The 17,281-nt window shown below is 39.0% G+C and overlaps 1 protein-coding gene and 1 long non-coding RNA gene across 2 annotated transcripts in view; one reads left to right on the top strand and one right to left on the bottom strand.

The window, feature by feature from the left end:
• Positions 1-17,281, bottom strand: part of BCHE (butyrylcholinesterase) — a 36,199-nt gene that overhangs the window by 4,550 nt on the left and 14,368 nt on the right. The window contains exon 3 of the mRNA XM_037406894.1: positions 6,391-6,557. Coding sequence (XP_037262791.1) covers positions 6,391-6,557 — 167 coding nt within the window. The remainder of the gene's footprint in view (positions 1-6,390; positions 6,558-17,281) is intronic.
• Positions 7,271-17,277, top strand: LOC119156696. The gene is made up of 5 exons (XR_005107266.1): positions 7,271-7,746; positions 8,279-8,352; positions 10,432-10,629; positions 11,193-11,349; positions 13,566-17,277. It is a non-coding gene; the product is annotated as an uncharacterized LOC119156696 (long non-coding RNA).

Below are 17,281 nucleotides of genomic sequence, written 5' to 3'. Positions count from 1 at the left end.
GGACTACAAAGGTATCATTCTGGCGCACCACAGGGTAATAAATGTACTGATGTATGGGCTTCTTGCTTTGGGGTAATACTTCTGTTCATCAAATTCATCATTTTAAAGCCACCTTTTCCTTTCAATCACAAAAAATATTACTTTGGTTCAGTATACCCCACAGTGAAACCTCTATACCCCAAAGACTACGATACACAAACTGAGATAAGTGCTTGTAAAGATATAGTGAAATCAAAGCTTTGTTCAAGGCAACAGCGTTATTGTTAGTTTTAATGGATTTCAATGGATGGCCAGGATTTCACCCTACTGTGGAATCAAACCGCAAGTTGGAAGTGCAAGGGGTGCAAGTTTGGAGAAGGATTCTGTAAAATGTGCACTGGGTCAACATGAAACCATCTTGTTTTTTCTCTTTCATTCCAGTCTATAAAGCATTTGCCGACTAATCCTGTGTCTCGGGGCAATATTTATTGCCAAATTTGTTATGGGCATCAAGGCAAAGGGTGAGGATGAGAAGAGTAATAAAAATATATCATATTACAAGGTTCCCAGAGTATTTTACGGACAGGGATCACTTCCTCCAGTCCCAAAAGTAATTAATGCTAGGGAGAAATGCAGTGACCTTGCAGGAACAACCCATACAATAGCTAAAGGAAAGTTAACGTACGGAGGCTGTGTCACATGCTGTGGCTTATTTTGGATCAGTTGTAGACTTTAAGAAAAAGTTTAGAAACCATTTATGCTCCATGAATACTTTATTCATTCTGGACCTAATTAACTTGGTGTCCCATATTGACATAGCTTGCTTCCAAAAAAACTTGGGAATGGTGTCCATGAGATAACGGTTCTGTGGTTTCTTTATGCTCTTTTGACTTTATGTTCTTCTGCTGCAGTAGAGCACAGGCCCTTCCCATCCATCCATACACCCTTCCCCCCCCCCCCCCCCCTTTTTTTTTTATGATCTGCCAGCACTGCAAGTTTAACTGGTTATGTGAAAATGAAATACTTCTGTGTTTTACACATCAGTAGAGAAAGTATTGTGGAAAGAGAGTAAATAGAAACGGAGATTTAGTTTGGAGAAGCATCCAGTAATTTGGTTGCTTATCTGCAGTTTAGCTCAACATATCCAAACCTGTTTGGTCTGGAAGTCCAGATGGCAGTTTAATGAGACTTTGAAATGAGATTTACATTACTACTTGGTTTCAGTGAGACCAGAAATAAAACCAAGATACTTTTTCTTGGGAAGTTCTCTACTGCTGCCTGTAGACAAAAGGAAAATTGTGAAGAAAATATAGGGATAAAATTAACCACTCTCCCTCAGTTCAAAGATGATCATATGACATAATCTTTGATTATGTCAGAGTTCAAAGAAAAGTTCAGATCACTTTTAAATTTTTTCTACAGGCCACAACTGCCATTAACTCATAGAGGATTTGTAAATGCTGGTATAGCTCATAGGACTATAGGGAGAAGACGTGCACAACGTTTTACTTTCCTAACTCTAAGAACTTGCCTTTACATGTTTCTTAATTCAAAGATGTAGCCACCTATTCCTCCTTTAATTATTCAGGTTTAGATGTGTTTGAAGTTTGCCCAAAGACTTTAGAAACTGTAATACCTCTAATATACACATGTCTTCAATTAAAAGTCAATGTTCTAGAGCATAAATTATGAGGCATTTCAGTGCTTCTTAAAGATCATGGTGAAGAAGTGAGTCAGCTAGAAAAAGCAGACAACAAGAAATTCAGAGTAGCCACCATTATGAATCTAAAAGACAAAAGAGGGAAGGAAAACACTGAAAGAGGAACTTGGATTCCCATTTGTTTGCTTTTTTTTCAGTGATAAGATCCAAATTGAAGTCACAAGTCAATGCATCCCATTATCACCAACATCATCAATCTCTTTGAAGCAACCACCCATGACTTAGATGAGCTGACAGCTGGAAGGCAAAAAAAAAAGATTAGAGAATTCAACTTGACCGATAATTACAGCTCAGAGCAGTGGGTTACTACAATGTGCTGCAGTACTACGGAAGTCAGCTAATAATACAGTGAGGTTATATTGTTATGCGCAGTCATTCAGGCAAGCCCAAACTTTATGGTAATAGTGATTAGCCTAATGCAAAGCCCAGTGAAGTTTACAAGGTGGAAAGGGGAGACTTCACTGAGGTATAATTCATTGCTTACTGCTCAGAAAGGTCCCAGTTTAACAGACCAGAGGGAAAAAAAAAAAAAAAAAAAGTTTTTTGATTCTTTGGCAGTGTCGGTGCAGACAGCTGGCATTTCTTTTCTTTCCACACGGGCACGCAGCCCTTACTTTAATGGCATTATAGCAAAGTTAAATTTATCTCCATACCATCATTTGTTGAACTGCTAGTTGTGCCAATAAAGTGCTAATCTTAAATGTATTTTTGTGTATTAACATTAAGATTGGGACAAAGGCCATATAGCTGTTATGATATAGTATAATTAATAAGGGATGACAAGTTAGAATTGATTTTGCTGTCCTCAACAGCTCGTAAATGTGGGTACCTGCAAACTTCTTGTTTCATTAATATGATAAATGTTACAAGTTTATCTATGCTGTAGATTCTCATGGTGATAATTTCTACATAAATGTTCAGAAAAAAAGAAAACAAATGATATCTATTCTTCAGTACCCCTGTTCAATGCTCTTTAATTACCCACTCTGCATATCAATGTTTTTTTAACCACAACAGTATATTTTTTTATATGTATTTTTAAGGACTGCAGATTTTAATTTTCTGTCTTTATTTCCTTCTTCCAAAAGTCAAGAGAGCTCTCTGGGAAATGAAATGTTGTAAGGTCTGTTATCTTTCCTATGGCCTGGAATGCAAGGTACTGGAGTTAAAGAAATCGGGTTAAGGCACACAACTCATTGCCCATAGGCGCCGTTGATAGGTGCAGCAGGTGAGGTGACTTTTGAGTAGTCCACCTTTCTGCATGTATAATGAGCGCATCATCTAGCTCTGTGGAAACTGACCGCTTCTTCTGATGGTGAATTTTCCAAATAGTCATATTTTAAATACTCAGGGTAAGAAGAATATTAAGCTCTATAGAATCCACATACTGTTTGGAAGATCATAACAAACACAATTTGTTATTCACTGGTCAATAGGTTGGACTTATCTCTGCCTCCACATTCAAAGTCTTCTTAGGGTTGTTTTAAAATATATTTATATTACCTACTTGGAAGTTTGATTTCTCTATAGATGTTATATGATGCAGTAACATCAAATAAAATAGAAAATTATCCATTATATGTATTAGGCACACTAAAATAGTAATGGAACAATAAATGGAAAGCTTGGCTGCCTGCAACTTTCTATAATCAACAGGAAACAGCATATATAAATAGTTAGAGCTCTAGATGCATTAAAGATTGTGTAAAGGAGGTTGAGTCTAACATAGTTCCTTTTATAATTAACAGATGATTGCTCTAAAAGCTACTTAAGAGTCACTCATCGTTTACTGTCCCTTTGGTGTGTTTCTTTCAGAAGCAGTCATCAGAAAAAGTTCTTGTGATTGTCCCAGTGCTCATGCCCTCGAATGAAATATTAATTACTGGATGTTCCCAGCTTCTCCTGGGGTGAGGGCGAACAGTGTATATACTTGGTATCTTGGCAATAGGGTTGAAATCTGTGTAGAAATTGTGTCTAGCTGGAATTGAGAGCCCACGTAAGGCATGACTGGGTCCAGTTGAGCTGTCCAGTGATTATTATCAAGCTGGACACAAAACGACAACTTTTGATTCATGGCTTCAATTATACTTTCATATATTGAAATGGGAGGAGAAGACACTGAGAAATCTTCCAAAATCATACAAAGTGCTTTAGAGATATAAAGGCCAGTATTTTATACACGGCTCTTACTGTTGTGTTAATGTGTGAGGCTTAAGTATTTTTCCTTAATAGCTTTCTCAATCCATAACTATGACAATTTTGTTTGTTTGTTTGTTTTGGAATGTACCTGATTTGGTTGCTTAAGAAAAATATCTATCCATAAAGATGGCAGGGACTAAATATTTTCCTCTCTCATATATTTAACTGCCTCAAGGATCTTGTCTTACCCAGCCTGTCATGGGAACAGGCTCGCTCAGGTGCCGGGCACATCTAGAGCCACCCGTGCTGTGCTGAGGGGACCTCCAGGGGGTAGCAAGGTTTGTGTTAGGAGCTGACCAGTAACTTAACAAGTGGTTTGTTACCGAGCACACCCATGCCAACTCTGACCTCATGGCACAATGAGAAATCCCCTTGCAGTTTCTCCAAAATAAGTTGGTTTGATTGTCCTCTTCAGGTTCTACCTGATACGATTCTACTTTGCCTATCTGAACCCTGCTTGAACTAGAACTTGCGACAATGATAACATGAATTTTCCTGGCTTCTTGTTCTCTGTCATCTTATACCATATCATGTTAAAGCAACCTTCTTTTTCTAAAAATAGTTCAGTGGAAGAAGCAATAGAAGAGATAGACCTTCAGAAAATGAAATACTTGTGTTTATGGCATGTACTGTCCTTTGGGTATAAAAGGAGATAGGATATTCAAAATAATATCTCAGTAAAAAGAATTATTACAATATAAAGTTTTATATGGTGGTTGTAAGCAGGATCTTAAAGGTTTCTCTGTCAGAATTGTATAAGATTGTATAGGGAACCAATATAAAAAAATTATATATCTGTTATAGTATTTCAAGCACAGATAGATGTGGGTACGTGACCAAACAGCACTACTTCTTGATAATGTTCTTGTCTCATTTCTGTCTTAGAATCCAGGCACAACTATTCTTTCCTTCTTGCTAAGAATATACTCAGGAATTTCTTTTAATTAAATTATGTAAATTCATGTTTTAAATTACTGAATATGGCTAAGTGATGTATTTGTGAGTCCTGGCAGATTCAGAGCCTTGCTTCATCATCCCTCACACCACAGGACCATGCGAAGTAACTCTGCTGTCCTGCCAAGGTGTGCTGAACTCTGTCTGGTGATGTGCTCTCTTCTGATCTGCCACAGAGCATTTGGTGATGCACAGCCCATTTGTAAGATGCACATTACTCAACAGGGGTTCACAGCCAGGTTAAAGAAATCTGTAAAATAGTTTGGTTCTCCTGGCTCAGCATAACAGGCTTGTCAGAATTTTTGAAACCTCCCTAAAATCCATCCATAATTTGGTATACTGTGATTTTAAAATCACAGACTATACTTTATAAATTATTCATTTTACCTGCTGATTTTCTTCTCTTGATTTAATTGAGAAAATGGAGAGGGGATAAAAGTTGAGCCATAATACAGTTAGAGGCTCAAATGAGGAAAGAATAAATTATTTCACATAGAATCATCTGTGCACCATGAAAGTTTACATATTTTTAAGACTAACATCCAAACTGAATCTTATGGAAAGCTTGTAGATAACTAATTAACATTTTAAAAGTGTATCTTATTTTTGAAATGAGATTTCCCCCCTCCTCCCCAGAATGCAGTTCCAGAACTGCAAAATCACTTTATAAAACCAATTCCTTTTGAAGTCCAGAAGCACAGAGGCTTCATCTGTTGGGCCGGCTTTGCAAAAACAGTGGCATAGGGCTTCTAAAGAAAACCTGAGTCCTTTGTGTTCAACTGAGTTTAAAGTTTCAAACAGCCCGTTATACTTTTCTAGGCAGTGAAATCGCATACGTTTAATGTATACACAGTTGGGCGCAAATCAGTTCTATTTTGCATAGGCAAACCCTGAAGTCTCTGGGTTGTCAACAAAGACTGACTGTCTAGAAAGAAAACACAAGGCGCTCTCATGTGAGATGTAGAACAGAATCCCCTCCTGGCAGCAGCGATGCACTTCGTATCCCCTGTGGACTGGCTGCATAATGTAATCCCATAAATAATGGATAAAATAATCCCAGTATAACATTGCAGAATGCACTTGGGATACATGAAGTTTATAGAGAACATCCAAAGCCTCCAGAAGCCCCCCTTTAGCAAGGTCTTTCCTGTTGTCTCCAGGAACCCAGAGCCAGGCAGTGCCAAGACCCTGGTGGGGGACGGGCTGAGAACAGAGATTTGCAGCACTCTTGGGTGAAATGTCCCATGCTGTGGTTGCATCTGCACTTTGGGGCAGAGAAGCTCCACACCACATAAGTCCTGGGCTTTGGCTTGTCCTCAGGTTTTGTCCTAGTACGTAAGAGGGTGCTACAGGGAGGTGAGCCCATGGCCAGATGCATAGGGCACGTTGCAGGGCTCACCCTCACCACAGCACGGACAGTTTTGTCCAGCATATCATGGAAATTCAGTTACAAATAGGAATGTAAAGATTGAAACTGAAATCAAGGAAATGATCCTTGTATAAAAGCTATAGAAAATCATCTAGAAAAGTATTTTTACCTGTCATTTCCATGACTTTGGGAAAAAACATTTTCCAGAATCGACACTGCTGAGCTTGTAATTTTGTCAGTATCTCTGAAGTGTTAGTATTTAATGTCAAGTATTTTTGTTCAGTAGTAGTGAAGACTGGCCATCTCGTTCCATTGATCACAGTCCCATTTGGAGTTCTAAATGAGAAAAGAAACATTTTAATTGGAATGAGAAATCACTTCAGAATGTCAATAATGTGTTGTTTGTTTTTTATTTAACAGCTATTTCTGCTTAAGTATGTTATTTTGGAATTACTGAAGTATACTTCTTTTAAGTAAAGGGGGGAAAGGAAGGTTAATTTGATTTAACTCCATTAGAAAAAAAAAAAAAATAAATATCTATATTCCCCTTTCAGGGTGCTCTGAGTTCACCTAAGGAAAAAGGTTAATGAACAGCCATACACAAACTACACTTGTTGAGTCTGGAAATTCTTGCAGAAATCATTCTGGATGATTTAAGAACAAGCCAACCAACCACTTTGGGAGGTCGAGCTGTTCATGTTTTAGTTTGAATGTTGCTGATCCCTTCAGACAGAAAAATAGATTGGACTAAATAGCTCAGATGATAAAGCCAGTAAAGGTTCAAATAACGTCTAAACTTTGGATGAGACATATGGGGAGAGAAAAAAATTATTTCCCATTAAGAAGGAATGGTTCCTTCTTGAAGTGTGTTGTTTCTGTTTGGCACTCTGCTAATGGGGCTTGTTCTCAAATCTTTTGGAAATTGGGAAGAAGTACAGAGTGCTTGGCTCTTTGTAAAACAAGCTCTGCACATTAAAGGATTTCAGCGGTTAGCATTAAAATAGTTATGATAAATATTTATAATTAAACAGAGTTCATAAGACTCTAGGAACAAGCATCCAGGGTTTCACCTCCAAAAAGGATGATATGTAGTATCTATATGACTATAGAAAAAAATAGTCGGTTTAAGTGTGTAGAAGAACAAGAAAATGGGAAGCATTGCATTAGGGAACAAGTGAGGCAGAATATGATTTTTCAGAAAAAGAAGTAGACTTACGATTTAAACAGTCACAAATCATCATTAGCTCAGAAGAGGTTAAGATTACAAATTAAACATCCTGTTGCAGTGTGAGCAGAAGGATTAATTTTCTTTTCTAGAAGCTGATATCAGGGAATCTGGGGCTTCAGGCAGAACAACAGTATTTGAAGATATTTAGTGGGATAGATTAAGAATGCTATTAGCTAAGTTAATTTGGTTCTCTCTGCTTTACTTCTTTTGGCCAGGACTCTTCGCAGAAGGTGGTCAGAGAGGAGTCCAGGCTGTGTGGATCCCACTGGAGTTGTGCTTGCCAAGAGTGGGAGCGAGGTACCGGGTGTAGGGGGAGCATGCAGAGCATGGGATGCAGCTCTGAAATAATTTTGTTATCTCTTAGTTCATTCAGAAAGAATCAAGGATTTGGCCCATGTTTTAGTGTTCTGCAGTCTTTGGCATTTGCTGCTTACAGAAACAATGTTAGAGTAAGAGATTCAGCATTTCATTTCCTGAATTGCTCATTTCTTTACTAATTTTTCTTTTCTAATTCAGCTCTGATTAACCTATGGTGCCCTATTTAACTGAACATTTATTTGTGGCTCATGAGAATGATGACTTAAGCAGAGCTGACTTGCACTTCAGTTCAAGATCAGAACGCTAATGGTGCTGTCAGTATTCATTTAGCAGCTTTTATGCTATGAAATAAATCATGACATTCCGTATTATAATTTACGGGGGGGGGGACGGACACTACACAATGGCTACAGATGTATTTTACCAAAAATGATTGAAAGAACTGTCAGATGAACACAGAATTTTGAAATACGTGAACCTGCTGATTATTGCATTCTCTCCACATTTCCAGGAGGTTTACTGTTCAAAGAAATGTCCATCAACTTCCTTCTTTGCTCCATTATTGAAAATTTCCCAAGTTAAAAGGTAAGTCCCAGTTACAGCAAAACATAGCTCACGTGTATAATTTTGTACTGGTAAAAACAAGTTACAATTACAACCTTGTTTTCTATCACAATTACTATTAATTCCTTCTTGCTAGTAACTTCATGATGAGAATTGTAGTGCACAGAATAAGCTGTAAAGTTGCCTGTTCTTTGCACCAAATTAAAAGTTTAATAATATTCATATAGAAAATTAGAAGTATTGTGGGAATACCTTTACTGAACAGAAAAGAATCCAAACAGCCTTTGTCTCTGTCCATCTGGATGGACAACTGCTGATAGATTATAGGAACTTGCTTCTACTGAAAGAAGCTCAAATTTTTCACAGAAACCTCCATCACATCACCTTTATCAATTCCCCAAACCTCTGCTCTTTCATCTTCTGGTGCTATTGGATCACCTCTCCTTCGGCACATTCCAGTTTTGCCCACCTCAGTGCCTTTGTCAGTGGGGCCTGAAAGGGCTTGGGCCACCCATCTTCAGCACAGAGCTCTGCTTGGTGCACCTACCTTGTCAAACACTAAGTCACCTTGCTTAGACCTCTGTCCATACCTAGAAGTTCTAGTTAGGGAAGACCTTCACTTTGTCTGCAGAAAATGTGAGTTACTGAAGATTTTTAGAAGGAAGCTAGCTCCTTTTCTACACGATTTTAAATGTTTGCAGGAACAAGTCTTACAGCAATTTAAGAAATACAATTATTTTAGTTACTCCCAGAGAGGAAATGCAAGAGAAAGGTAAAAGAAAACCAAACCCAAACCAAAAAAAAACCCCAACCAACCAGTAAACCACCTGTATTCAAACTTTTAGTGTAAACATAATTTGTTTCATTATATCACCTATTATTTTTTTCCTTTCTATATGCCCTGAAGTTATAGGCTGGACTTTCTTTACTCTCTGATGGTGGTAGAGCAGCTCATTTTAGTTAATTATTTCATTAAGATATGTCTTTAAGGCAGCCAAACTTATTTTCTCATTAACTTGAAAAACAGTATCTTTGTGAGCCCAGTCTCCAGTAAAGCTGCTCTCATTCTTTACTTTTATACATATATGTGCTTTCATTGAACTTCATGAACCTTATTTAATCTTGTGCTCAGTGGAAGTTGCTTGGTATTACTCATGGTCACTAAGATCAGGTTCTTCCCCTTTTGGGCATTGTATGGCTATAATTGTCTATAACACTTAATTCTCAAGACTCACTTACAGTAAGTACACCAGATTTGACAGGGAGTGAAGAGGGGTTTAGAGGAGCTTATTCATTGATCATTTGTGTATATTTGAGATTCATCTTCAACACCTTTAGAAGAAGAAAATTTGGTTCAGATGGAAAATAAACCGCTTGAACACCATTCTGTTAATTATGAAGATATAATACATGATCATTCTCATTAATAAGAACAATATAACCTGAAATGCAATACAAGATGACTGCATATTTATTAATATTTACATAGCATTACTTTTATAGATGCTTTATCATACACAAAAAATATAATAATCTGGTTTTTTGTAATATAAAGTTCCTATAAAATACTCTATTTTTGTGAGCAAGCTCTGAATAGCTTTCACTGTGCAGTATCACCATTTAACAGAGAGGTTCTTTTGCATTGTTAAGTTATATTTTGGTATAGGTCACAAAGAAAAAAAAGTTGAGTCTCATGGAAGTGGTTTTAGGGATCATTTACCTTCCTAATGAGTGTTGTAAACACTAGCTGTACCACATGTCAGCTTAGACCATCCCAAGCTTTCCCTGTATTCTTATTTAGCTGGTCTATTTGTAAATGGATCAGGTCAACATGTTGCGTGTTTCTCTAGAGGAAAAGAAAAACAAAACCTACATCATTTTAGCTGTCCAGCAGAGATGAATTATACCAACCCAACACTCACTAAGAGATTCACAGGCTGAAACACAATTTTACCTCCAGTCCCCCGTAGCCCCTTCCTCCAGACAGACAAATATTTGTTCTGCCTGGCTGAAGCTGTTCATAGAGATATTGCTCCCTGAGAGGAAGCATACACTAATTTCACCTGAGCAGTGTGTTATTGCTTTTAATTGTCTCTTCAGTTGCAGCTGGCTTCCCTCCGACCTGCTCTGAGAAGAGCTCAGCAAGCTCGTCTGCCTACAGTTCACCCGGCAGAGGCTTTCCCATCCCTCCCCATGGCGTGGAGCATCGGGAAGGCAGCATCCCCGCACACCACCCACCTCCCTCCTGCCCTCATCAAGGTAGCGGCAACCCCAGCAGCCGCAGGCACTAAATACGCAGTAAGGCAATTTCTTCCTCGGTGCCTTCCGCAGGTTATCACCAGGCTGGCATTCTGCTGGCATGTGTCTCGTTAGCTGAAAAGGTTGCCCACTGAGATTAATGAAAAGTTATGATAATGCTGCTGCACCCCTCGGTTCCCCCATGCAGCAAGAATGGGAATCAAATGGAGACTTGTTCCTCCTGGGTGCAACTTTATTGACTTCACCCAGGTTGTAACCACTGATACTGATGCTCATTGTCAGTTTGCCCCCCTTTTCTTTTAAACGGCTGGTTTAAAGGGAGGAGACAGTGAACGTGAATCATTTTTATTAGTGTTCATGATTCCTTGTGAGCTGTCAGACAGTACTGGCAATCAGCTGTTTTTTCATGGGGTGGCATTTTACAGTGTGTTACCATGGGCACAAGATAACAGGGAGAGGGGACAGCCTTAGAGTGAATGCAGCCACAGCAATAACCCCATCTCTTGCACATTTTCTGCAGTTGCATTATAAAGCCTTTAAGAATTATGGAAATAGTCAGCTCAGCACCAAATAAGAAGCCTACTGTAAATGTTTCACCCCAGGGAGCGAGGGACAGTTCTGCGTGCGTCTGCTGCAAACACAGCGAGCTGCTGAGGCTCCTGCGGTTCTGCTCCAGGTTGCTTCAGAGCTACAAGAAGGCTACCAGCAGCACAGCGTGGTTTCCAGCCCTGCAAACACTTGTGCAGCAGCACAGCACAGGTATGACACCTGATAGGAGTGAATGTAGTCAATAATGTGCTTTGAGTTTGTGCTTTTACATAATTAACTCCTTTAATTACATAAATACAAAACCTGCTTTTGCTGTGACATTGTGAATTTTGGTTGTGTTTTCTACCAGGTGAAAGGGAGTAAGATAGCACAGGGCAGAGAAATCCAAGGTTCAGGAAAAATGAACAAAAGTGTGAGAAGACAACTGGGCTATAGTATCAACAGCTGACAAGTGAGGGGTTGTAAGCAGAGTGGTGTGGTTTATAACAGAAACAAAGATGCCAGCTAACAACTGACATCACAGACTGAGCTGTCACTGCACCGCAAGTCAACTCATCTGTTTGTTTAATAAAGCTAAAGGTAGATTTAAATAATGAAGGATGGTAAGGGTTCCTGAATACCACCATCATGTGATGGGTCTGCATCGAAGCTCTTGCCTCCAATGTGTTGCTCCTCAAAAGGCCAGGCTATGCCAGCCCTTTGTGCTTCTTCCTGTGGCACTGCCAAAGCCTGAGTTCCTCCTGCTGATGCCTCCTCAATCAAAGACCGATCTCATTGACTTCAGATGAGTTATGACAGGGATATTGTATATTTTGAAAAAGGCCACAAGATTTGTATCTTAAAAATTTATCTTAGTTTTGCAGTTGCTTTATTAGTGGTTGTCTCATGTAGAGCATCATTAAATCATGCTGGCACTGAACAAACATACCCAATCGAAATATATTTATTTATCTAATCTAAATGGATGAACCCATTTTTATTTTATTTTTCCTTCTTCCCCAGTCTAGAAGAAAATATTCTGTTGTTTTCTTTCTTTTCCACTTGGACAGAAGGGCACTCCTAATTAGCAGGAGAGCTGGTGAGGAGCACCAGGCACGCCTGAGCTGCCCCAGCCCTCCGGAGTGCTGCTCCCTGCAGAGGGGTGGGAAGCGTTTGCGGCATTAGTCAGGCAAACATCCAGATGTCTCACATAATTTCTAAAGGCCACGATGTGTGATATTTATACCGATGTTCATTTTCTCATCGCAGCACAACAACTGCCATGTTAATATCAGTTCTGGGCAATGGTGTGGTCCCCAGGGGAATGATGGTGTAGCGACAGTGCCTGTTTGTGTAAGGCCTTGCTTGGATGGTAGGACTGGGAGCTTCATGGATATTTTCCAGCCTAGTCCTATTTAAAAGAGGAGCAGATTTTACTATTATCTACTGGTTGAATCTTCTCAAACCCTCAGACAATTTGGCTTAACGCCAAAATGTTTCTTCATACCGGGCTATTAGTTCAAATGACTCACTCTTAAGTAGACATCAGAGAGGGCTCTGAGGTTGAAGGCTTGAAGTCCTTAACCTGAGGAGCAGTCCTAGCTATTGGAACAGAGAAAATGAACCTGTTCTGGAAACTTTTCCAAGGAAAGTTAGCAAGTGAAAGGATGAAGAAATATCTGTAACACCTGGGAGAAAAAAAACAACCAAACAAACAACAACAACAAAAAAAGACACCCAAAAAAACCCCCCTGCAAAAACCTCTCCAGAGGCTCTAATTACTGTATAGGTTTTCCATTCAGAGACTGGGGCCTGTATAAATCTGAAAGGCTCTCGCTGCATGAATACATAGGTTGCATCTGAAGCAATATCATCATCAACTCTGTACACTGATGTATGATTCAATATAATTAATTGTTCTTAGATTTTTAAAAAATTCAGACAACTATCCAGAACATTTTCCTGAATCAGCTAATTATCTACCACTTACTAAATGGTTTTATGGGCTCCCTGGATAGAATTTTTATGCCAAAATATTTTATATTAAATTGTACCCTTTGAGATTTTTTGTTATGGGAAACCGCAGAAGCAAAGGCAAGATGACAAGGGTATCTTTCTATCCATTATCAAAAGTTTGTGAATTGGCCCATTTGGAATAATAAGTGAAGTGAAGTGCCACTGCTATATGAGTGAATTGGAAGGCTGACGTGATTACTTCACAAATACAGATATTATTTTTGATGTCACTACTGCTACCAGCTGGTGCTCATTGTACATGATACTGCATAACAAGTTACCCTGCTAGTTGGCTGGGGTTTTTTGAGACAGCTTTTCAGAGTATTCCTTTGTATCAGCTAATCACTAACCATCCTATCTATTGAACTGATGGAACCTCTGTACAAATGCAGTGCCACACTTAATATTTTATTTTAAAATATTCTCTTTAGGTCTTTATCCTCTTAGACTAATGGGAAAGAGAGCAGCCATCAAACCTATTAGCTGAAAAGGGTAAGTGGTGCCATTTATAATGACAAAGCTCTAAAAAATACCGTACTGAAAGGTGGCAACTCAGACAAGGGTGCTGCCAGCCTGCGCAGTGCTGGGTGACTGGAAAGCAGCAGTGACTGTCTGTTTCCTACACTAAGCTTCCTTCCAGCCTCCTGGCATCAGCATTCTTAGGGTATCAGGCCTGTGCTCCTGTAGCACTAGGAAGAACTGGGAACTTAGAAAAACAAATTAAATCGGTCACGTTTAAAAACATTGCTTTATTTATTAAATTATAATAAATTATAATATTAGAAGTGGGTTCTTGTAAATTGAAACTCGTGAGAAAATAATAGCCAGTTTCTGAAAGTCTGTAGTAATTAAACCTTTCTCATTCATTTGTTCCTTAATAAGCTGTAAAAATCATTGGTCCTGATTCTGCGACATTTGAGCCTTGCTCAGATTCCCGCTGTAATGAACAAAGGGACTCCTATGACTGAGTACTGCAAACCGGAGAGAGTTTGCGGGTTTGAATCCTCCAAATTACTTTTGTTAAGCAGCTGTTTATGGGAAGTTCATTACGTTCTGTTGTGTTCAGTTCTCTCTCACAGATCACACGCAAGTTCATAATCTAGTGACTATAAAGTGCCCCTGAGCCACAGCAAAAGGAAACTGCTTTGCAAGTTGTATCGTAGGTAAATATTATTTCTTCTGCTGATCCTTGAGGAAACCTGCAGGATCCAGCTGGCATACTTTTTAACTGATAGAAATTGGAGAAGGACCTTTGCAGCTAGGCTTTCTTACACCTTCACAGGCTAAAAAAAGCTCAGGATATTCCTTCCAGATGCCAGCTTGGTGACAGCAGTTGTGTGTTTAAATGTCTTAAACTATAAATTATCGTGGTATGCACTATTACAACTGATATCAGTTTCAGGAAATGAAGCAACAAGCTGTTGCTTCTTTTTTGGTCTTATTGTGTTCTGCTCGAAGCACCCATCAAGTCAAAATGATTCTTGCCTGTGCATGTCTTGGTACTTATTTGTGAATTCCTGCCATATGTCAGGGATTGACAAGGTAGATCTTAAGATGTTGGCCATAAATAATGTAGTATTTGAGAAATTTAGATCCAGGATGTGCTGCCTTAGCTCTTTGGGCATGCTTGCAAGGCATTTAGGAGATCAGTGCTTCAGATCCCTGGCTCCTGGACTGGATTCTGCGCTGGTATCAGGAGTAATAACGAGCTGGGCAAGCCGAGCCAGAGCTAATGAGCCCTCCAGACCCTGCCTGTGGATTTCCAGCCTCCTGGGCCCACGCTGGCACTCCTGCACGTAAGTCTCCTCCACCGTGAAAATGTTCCAGCAAAGCTCAGTGTTATTTCAGGAGCCCCTGCCCCAAACTCCAATATCTTTATAGCGTATGGTGAGATACGATTGTCATACGAGGTCTGGAACAGCAATCCCACCATTCTATAAGCCACTAGCACTAGAAAGCAAGTTAAAATGTCCTTTCCTGAGCAACCAGTAAAGTTAAGCATGACCAGACCTTTCTCTAAATTTACCTTTAATTAATAATGAGGATCTACATTGATTTAAATGAGAACAACTTTGTCTTGGTATCATCTGGGTCCCTCTGAGTGAGGACTGTGAGTATCAGACTTGTGTCTCCTGTCCTTTCTACAGTCCTAAAGCCCTGAGGGTCAGAGAACCCTCAATATCTCAGGTGATACCTCCCAAATACATGCATGTTCTGCACAGTTTTGACAAGGGTGTAAAGAAGAGACTGAATCTCCCAGCTTTCCATCACAGAGCCTCATTTCTGGCGAAAGAAAAGAAAACTCTGAAAATGGAAAGAGTCTGCGATGCTGGAGGCTGCCACAGTGAGAACGGCAATTGACAAAAGGAAAAGAAAAAAAAAACAACAACCAACAACTCCAAACTAGTGAATAATCTTCAACCTCATGGTACGACTTCAAGAAGCCAAAAGATTTGAAGTTAAATTGAGTTCAGAGAAATGGATGAAATTTTGACATTAATATGAAGGTAATTTTAATCCACCAAAAATATGTTTTATCCTGTCTTGTTTTAAGAAATACTTATCACTCATCTGACGCTCACAGTCACACTAAGCTGAATGTGACAAGTGTCTAACATAACATACCTATAACATATATTTGTAGTCATTTACACATTTAGGTTATGTATTGTGATAGAGCAGTAAAGAATTTTCAAAAGTATTTTATACCTTCTACTTAACATGCCTTGCGTCTGAGGCATTATTTTGCATGATGCTTCAAGTCCAGCACTTTTTGAGGTGAATCAACTTATTAGTTAGGGGTTGATCCAAATGCAAACAAATGGAACAGATTGATTGACTTCAAAAGCTTTGGATCAGGTCCCAGCTGGAGAAATACCTGTAGCTGTTTACAAAAGAAGCTTCTCTCATCCTGGACAGAATTCACAATGATGTCGCACCTTCTCCGGGACTCCATGTTCTGGTGTGAATATTCACAGTTTGTGTTTACATCACTTTTGGATAGTCACGAGAGGGGCAATACTATGACTTAGTCCTCCTTTATTTCTAAAGGAATATTTTAAAAAAAAAAATGTTCCTGTAAAGTATTTTATAAGATCCTTATGCCCTTTTGTATGATATCAGTTTTAGCTTTCAAGGACCACTTTTCAAAGCTGTTATTTTTTCATCCTCTTGTCTGAAGCAAGAAATCAAATGTAACTATAGTTTTAAGTCTTACTTGTAGAGGTTGAAGAGGCCTCTTTGGAAATGGAAGAAGGTTCTGAACCCTACTGAGACCTTGAAGGAGGAAGTAACTTCAGCAGAAGGTAAGCAAAAGAATAAGTAGACAGGAAGGCGATCGCACTTGCCCTTTTGCTCATCCTCTGAAACTGTCTTATCTCCTCTACAACCTCCTCTCTCCTTCTCATGACCTGGAAAAACATAAACTTACATAGCATTTTAACCAGAATTGCTTCCTAGGAGAAACCTAAAGAGAGTGTGTAAAAGGAGAGAAAAAATGTTTTTCTTGCCATGGAACTGTTAATACTGTATTTTGAATTCCCAGTGTCTTTGCTAAAATTTGTCAGCCCAGCTGGTTGTGACAAAAAGTGAGTACTGTACTCACATGTATTATATGACTGCCGTTTCCATCTCTTGCTTTCTCTCCCATTGATAGAGCTCATCCCAGACAGTCAGAAATTGTTAGATAAATGGATTGAATGTTTTCCTTCTCTCTAGACACCAAATTTTCAGTACAGACTCTGTAGTAGATACTGTACTAGGATATAATATTTGAGATTCGTTTTCAATTGTAATTGCTCTGACCATGGTTTCTTTTCAAGATTGATGCTCCACATAACTGTGCACCAAATAATATCATTTAGATTCATTGTGTCCTGATGGACTTCATCATAGTACCATTTTTCTTGATATTTTCCACTACTGCCACTGTTTTATTTCTGTGAATGGTAGGAAAAGCATGAATCACAAACATCAGCTACTATGCATTCTAGGCCAAATTGAGCAGTCCTATAAAATGAAACCATTAGATAGCTTTCAGTAACATGTATATGCATTATTGTTTCGTCTGAAACAGAACCATTGGTGCTTCATGATGCCAAATGTAAATAAGAAGCTTTAGTATTCACAAACACCTCCCCTCGCCGAA

Source organism: Falco rusticolus, chromosome 13 (genome assembly GCF_015220075.1).
Source record: "Falco rusticolus isolate bFalRus1 chromosome 13, bFalRus1.pri, whole genome shotgun sequence".
NCBI classification, from domain to species: Eukaryota; Metazoa; Chordata; class Aves; order Falconiformes; family Falconidae; genus Falco; species Falco rusticolus.
This window is presented reverse-complemented; position numbering and strand designations above follow the sequence as displayed.